The sequence below is a fragment of the Cavia porcellus genome, unplaced genomic scaffold (genome assembly GCF_034190915.1).
Source record: "Cavia porcellus strain 051 isolate PalLab524CR breed Dunkin Hartley unplaced genomic scaffold, mCavPor4.1 scaffold_10, whole genome shotgun sequence".
Lineage (NCBI taxonomy): Eukaryota > Metazoa > Chordata > Mammalia > Rodentia > Caviidae > Cavia > Cavia porcellus.
In genome coordinates this window covers 71195243-71201958 of record NW_026947493.1, presented here as the reverse complement: position 1 = coordinate 71201958, position 6716 = coordinate 71195243, and the positions used below count along the sequence as shown (strand labels likewise).

The following is a 6716-nucleotide window of genomic DNA, read 5'->3' as shown; positions in this document are numbered from 1 at the left end:
ACATCTGAATCTCATCTCATGGAACTGCTTCATGTGGATCCGTGCGGACTCTGGTCTTCTTTGCCTCTGCGTCTGTAGTCATGCTTGTTCTTTGGCTGACCTTGAGCAGCCCCACCTCCCTCTTTGCTTTGCCCACTCATCTCAGGATGCAGCTGCCACCCTTCTAGGTAGACTTCCCAGCAGCACCTGCTCTCTCAATCTGCATATGCAAATTCTGGTCCTGGGCTGCTGGCCCAAATAGGCATTGGTAAACTGAGCTGAGTACAAGATGTTTTTCACTCACATTATCTACTGCCTAATGTGCACAAAAGCCTCTGAGATAAATATTCTTGTTTGTACTTTATAAATTAGGAAACCAACTCAGAATTTGCAGAGTGTCATGCAGCAAAGCGCAGAGCACAGCACTTAATCCAAGTCTACCAGTCTTGAACTGTTGAAACTTCTGACTACAAATCCTGTGTTTTTACTGGGTTAATCTTTCATATTCATTATGAATACATTCACAAAGGAACGTGTGACATAAACGTGTATCTTCAAAATAATAAAATGATACCTTCTCTAACTCACTCAATTTTGTAAAATAGAATGTGGCCAATTTTTGCATTTATCCAACATTCAAAGTTTGTTTGTTTTTATTTTCCTTTGATTTTCTTTAGGTTTTCCTACATACAGATCTACTCCTAAACATTGCATTATCTCATTTCATATGTATCTGAATCATACTGTACGTAAACTCCTATGGATTTCCTTTTAAAACCCGACATTGTGATTGTGGGTACACGCGCGTTGGTGTGAGTACCACGAATCTGAAGTTCAGGCAGCCGTATCACTGTGTACCACTGTATGAGCATATCAGGCTCACTTGACCATTGTTCCTATCGGACATTTGGCCTGTTTCTGGGTTTTGTTGGCTTATTTGCTTGGGGGAAAGTGTGCTATTATGAAAGTGCAATTATGCTTGTACATCTCTCCTGTAGTCTCTGTATAAGAATATCTCTGGAGATCTACTTCAGAGCCAAATTCACAGACATATCTTCATTTTATAAAATGTTATGAATTGTTTCTTATGAAAAGTGCCTATGTATATTTCTATCTGTTTTTCCACCGGGTTCTCTGATTTTTGCTTATTAATCCACAAGAGTTATTTATATATTCTGGATGTCACTCCTTCGTCAATCATCTGTGTGACAAGGATTCTTGGTTTATGACTTACCTTTTCACTTCTTGTGGTGTCAGTGTATAAAAGTTCTAAATTTGTTTTATTTACATTTAGTGATGTTGTCACTGTGCTTTGTGTTTTTGTATTTGTCTAAGGAATCCTTTCCTCATGGAAGGCTCGCACGGACTAATTACCTTGTATGTTTCAGGTACTTGTGATCTCCCTTTTACAGATGATGAGCAAATGCCTCAGAGAAATTAAGCAACCAGATCAAAGCTGCACAGCAAACAAGCCGTGCAGTCAGAATAGAGCACAGGAGACTGCCTTTATTATTTTTGCTCTAATAACCGGCAAACCGCCTCTGTATGTAGAGATTGCCTCATGCGTTAAAATTTCTAAAGATGTAAAGTTTTGCCATTCTCATTAAGTCTTTACTCTGGAATTGTCTTTTGCGTACGATGTGAGACACCTGAATTCCTCTTCACCTTAGCCCCTGCTCGCCTGTGCACATTTCCCTTAGGAAACAATCACAACCTTCTTTCTTTTCCCCACGAGGCAACAATTTTCTTTCCTTGAAGGCCTCTTTTTCATTTGTGAAATTCTTGTTGTATCAACTAGGGGAGACTGATTTTTGCTAAATATTTTTCTGTTTTTAAAGACAGAGTCTGGCTACGTTTTCCAGGGTGGCCTTGCACTCTTAATGATCCTCCTGCCTCAGCCTCTAGAGGGCTGGGATTACAAACATGTGCCACCACACCCAGCTAAAGATGGATATTTTTAAAAGTTTCATTAATGCTGCAAGTGTATGGTGCCTAGCAAGGTGGGCAGAAAATAATCCTCTTCTCCAAGTTCGTGGTGAAGTCCAGGTTCAAATGATGTGTCACCAGAAAAGAACACTTCAAATTAACTGAGGAAGACAAATTTCCATAGTGCTGAGGGCAGGAGGTTGATCAAGTGCTTGGCATCCTACAGAGGGAACAGGATATCCCCGAGAAAGGCAGGGCCCTTCACAAAACAGGAACAGTCTCAGCAGCCGCGCCCACAAGGCTGGGACTAAAATAGTCCTCTCAGCACTGTTGCCGCCTCCTTGTGAACTGTGTGGGAAGGGACTCTGGTCACGAATTGTTCATTTCAGCCACCCACACGCACTAGGACAGCGGCAGCAATGGCAGCGGCATCTTGGAATCTGTTGGAACAACACGACGTAGGCTCTACATCACATCTTTTCTGTACCAAGAACCATCTTCTTCCAAATTAGAGGTTTTCAACAAGAATAAAGAAACTGAAAAATGATTTTTTTAAGTTAAAAAATCAAGTGGGAACAAGCTGAGTGTAACAGAGTACAAGGGCCAGATCATAGTGTCTCATATGTCAGGTTTAGAACGTGTGAACTTTATGGTATCAATAGGGAGGATTCTAGGCATTTTAAACAGGAAAGTAACATGATCAGTTTACTAACTTGTGTGTGTGACTTCTACAATCTGGCTCATAGAAATCACTAAAGAGCAACTATGCCAGGTGCTGCTGGTTCCCTCCACCAGCCCCACTCTACCCTTGTTCTTACTGGCTGGCAGAGCTCACAGCAACTCTCAAGGCTCAAAATGCCCAAGAATCACTTTCCCAGCATACCTTGCAGGTAGAACATGGGCACATGACCCAGTCCTGGCCAATGAGATGTTAGAGGGAAAAAGGCTAAGAGAATTGTAGACATTGTCCTTTCCAAGGGGACCAGGCCAATCTCTCAGGTGTGACAGAGCAGAAAAATGGACATGACACATAGAGAAACATTTCCTCTGAAATAAAAGTTGTTTATTGTTTAAGACTCTTTTGTTGATATTCTATTACTTGTACCCTAAAGTATATCAAGAGAAAGAAGCATTTAATTAAATCACCAACACAAATTAATGTGATGTTAGAGGAAATATCACAAACAGACTCTTTCACCAGGCATGGGGGTGCACCCCTGTAAGTCCAGCACTTGAGAGTCTGAGCCTATATAGTGAGTTCAAGGCCATAGTGAGATCCTGTCTCAAAAACAAAACAAACAAAAACAAATAGACTTTTTTCTTTAGGTATTTATTTGAAATAAATCAGCCTCTTAAAATTAGGACCAATTAATCAGTACTGAATGTTCACTGAACATTTTAGTTGCCTAAGAAAGAAAGTACACAACTTCTAAGCTGACTTGTGTTTTCGGTAACTAAAATGACTGTTTCTCACTTTCCTCTCTCATTTGCACATTTCTCAATGTGCAATCACAGCCTTCCTTCCCTGTTCCCTGTTAGACAGCAAATCTCTCTGCTCGAACGTCTCTTTTTCATGAAGTTATGAAGTCAAAGTATATTATTTAAGAAGAATCCCAGCACAGTGTACACAAAAGAATCCCAAGTCTCAATGCTTTGGGCAACAATATAAAATCACAGAGCATAGAATTCTCAAAGGAAAGGAGCCCTTCCAGTTCAGCTGGGAATTAATACAGAACCTGAAAACAGGTAAAACCAGAACTTCTGGTTACAATTCTCAGGATCCTTTGTAACATGTGTCTCCCTTTCCAAATTTTTATATACACTACCTTGCAAGTGTCCAGGGTTTGCTCAGTTCTTATATGAAGGAACCCTGCTCAGTCCCCAGATACTCAACGGAGTCTTGTAGCTACCACTAAAGAGACCTTTCTAAGAATCTCTCAAGAGTAGGCACTGCGGTTTAATTGCAGAGATCTTTAATCTCATCGCTCACATATTTTTGGTATCCCCATGACTTTTCCAGATAAAAACAACGTTAAGTCTATATATGGCATCCCTCAAATGTGATAGAACTGGACTGGCCAGGTAGACACTGGCAAATGTAGCTGCTTTGCGTTACTCAGTGGTTCCTTTCCCGCCCATTTACTTGGGCAAGTGTTTGTAAGCACAGGCACCCTAGGAGGGGCATCGCGAGGCGGCCAGGTGTGGCCAGGTGTGGCCAGGCAGGTGTGCACCGCGGGCGCAGACGCGCGGGGGCTCCCGAGGCCCGGCGCAGGGCCGGCCACCTGCAGCCACGGCGGGGGCGGGGACCAGGTGGCTTCGCCCGGGGCCAACAGGAAGTGGCGGCGCCGGCCTGCAGGCGCGGACGCGGTGCTGCCCGGCGCCCGAGCAGACCTGATGGCGGCGCCGCGCGCGGGCCCCGGGGACGCGGCCGCGGCTGCCCTGGATGAGCTCTCCCGGAACCTGTCCTACTGGGCGCCAGGGGCGGGCAATGGCTCGCTGTCGGGCGAGTGGTACCGTAGGAACCAGGTAAGGCCGCCGCCGGGGCGCGGACCGTGGCTCCATCCGGCACCTCCGTGCGCAGCGCAGCGCAGCCCAGAACTCGGGGCTGCCCGGGTGGGAGGAGCTGGCGGGCGCTGTCGCCGTGCACCGGTCACGGCGGGGACCCCAGCTTGCTCCCAGCCTCGGCTGCGGGGCGAGGACGCGCCTCTGCGGCGGCAGGGCCCCTGCAGATCCATGGCTGGGCCTATGCGTGTGTCCCTCTCCAGGCCGAGCCAGCCCGCGTCTCCCAGGAGGATTCCAGGGAGGTGACGTGAATTTCCATCCATTTCCCCCCAAGGATCCTATTCCAGTACAAAACTTTTAAAAAGTGACATTGTTCCCCGAAGCAGGAAATCCTGAAGGGCAGCCGCGCCAGCCGCGGGCAGATGCGCTTGGTGTGTCCCCAGGGTCTCCGCACAGCGCTCCCATTTCCGTGCTGGTGACTCTGGTATTCTCAGGTTGCAGCGGCGTGACTCTCTCGCTCTTCCTTGCCAGCCCTTTGGGAAAACATTGTTAACCTAAACATCACCAGTTTACGCTGGAAATATACATCGAACGAGATCAAAGGGGACTGGAGAAACCCATTTATTTTTGGCTGAGTCTCAGATCAGAAAAAAGTTCTGGCCTAGCCTCGTCCCTAGCAGCATTTATGGTCTTTTAAGTGGGGGCGAGTGAGCTTGATGCGGTAGATCCAGGCTTCCTTCTGTTTTCATAAATGTGTTACTTTGTTCTTATTCTTTAGCAAAACCATGGGTCTTTTTATTTCACAAAAATACAATCATAAAATATCTGTTGGTGTTGGTCTAAGTGGGGGATCTTAACCAGAATCAAAGGTTTAGATTCCTTTTATGTTTGAAAAGTGCTTTGAATGTTAGTTTCTGAACTCAAATGACAATTTATTTTTACAAAGAATAAATATACATATCCACCTTACAAGTTTTCAGCAGAAGGGAGAGTATTGTTTCAAGTCTGTTTTACCACAAAAGATACTGAAATAGAAAAAGTAGAGAGACCAAAACACTCATCCTGTATCCTTCTACCCACAGGAATTACAAAGAAGAGAATCACTTTTTATGGGAACATCTTTGAGTGCATCTGTTATGCTGTGCTTACACTAGAGGCATTCCCCATAAAAGTGTCTGAATTATACCCCGTTGGTAAACATATTGAGTTAGTAACTGTCACCTACCACGGCATCATCCAAACAGAGGAAAACATTGTTGTCACAGTGGAAATCTCTGCAGTCATTAGTTTTCTTTAACGTTTCCCGGAACTCTGGATCGTCTTGGCTCTCTGATACCCAAAAACAGATTATCGTGTGACATAAATGTGAGGCAAATAAGGTTCACAAAGCTAACCTTGTCTTTGACTGTGCACATTTGCACATGTTGGAAGGGTGGATTCAGAATATGCTAATGAAAATCAGTGAGCTGGCATCTAAACTATTGCTCGTTTAAGATAAAACTACACCAGACTTTTCTGTCATTGTGCAAATTTAGACCATCTTATGAGACTGTGGTGTTTATTCTTTCAATTATTGCTAAAAAGGTAATCGCAATACTTTTGACTTAAGCAAAAGTAAAAATTGGGCTTTTTATTCCATTCAGTATTTTATTGAGTGTCTCTAGAGTTTGTCAGGCCAGTAAAAATAAAATGGAGTCCAATTTTTATTTTATTTTATTTTATTTTTGACACTAACTGAAATTGTGATGGCCGAATATGAGGATGGCTTCAGAAAAATAAAATGTTAGATAAAAGTTTGTGACTCTCATAGCCACCAGTGGCCTCGGTTGCTGCTTAGCCAGGGGTTTAGTGAGGCTTGTTTGTTTCTACCAGCCTTAGCGCTTTGGAAATTTTTGTATGGGGCCTCTTTGCTGAGAGCCCACTGTGTGTTCCCTTCAGAGGAATTACTATCCAATCCGACCCATTAACCTCATTTCTATCCAAAAAGACGGTTCCATTGAAACACTTCCATGGACTAGGTGAAGCTTTAACATGGCCACTTAGAAGCCATGCTGTCTATGGCAGAAATGCAGTTGTTTTGGGAGGAGATCATCTCAAAGCAAGCAGGGGAGAGGGTGTTCGGAGAACCAAAGAGGTGAGGCTGTTACCCTTTGGCACTTGGGAGCCCACTTACTTGTTTAAAAGCCTCTATAGGAGTATAGACATGGAAAACTGAATTCTGCAAGATTATTTTTGTTTTATATTGGATCCACAGGTCTTCTGTATAAGAGGATAATGTTCCAAGATATGTTTTCAGCTCACTGCTGAGT

General features: G+C 44.1%; 1 protein-coding gene across 1 annotated transcript in view; it reads left to right on the top strand.

The window, feature by feature from the left end:
• Window positions 1-4247: 4247 nt before the first annotated feature.
• Window positions 4248-6716, top strand: part of Nipal2 (NIPA like domain containing 2) — a 78465-nt gene continuing 75996 nt past the window's right edge. Inside the window, exon 1 of the mRNA XM_003479881.5 lies at window positions 4248-4431. Within this exon, the coding sequence (XP_003479929.2) occupies window positions 4300-4431 (132 nt within the window). The 5' untranslated portion in view covers window positions 4248-4299. The remainder of the gene's footprint in view (window positions 4432-6716) is intronic.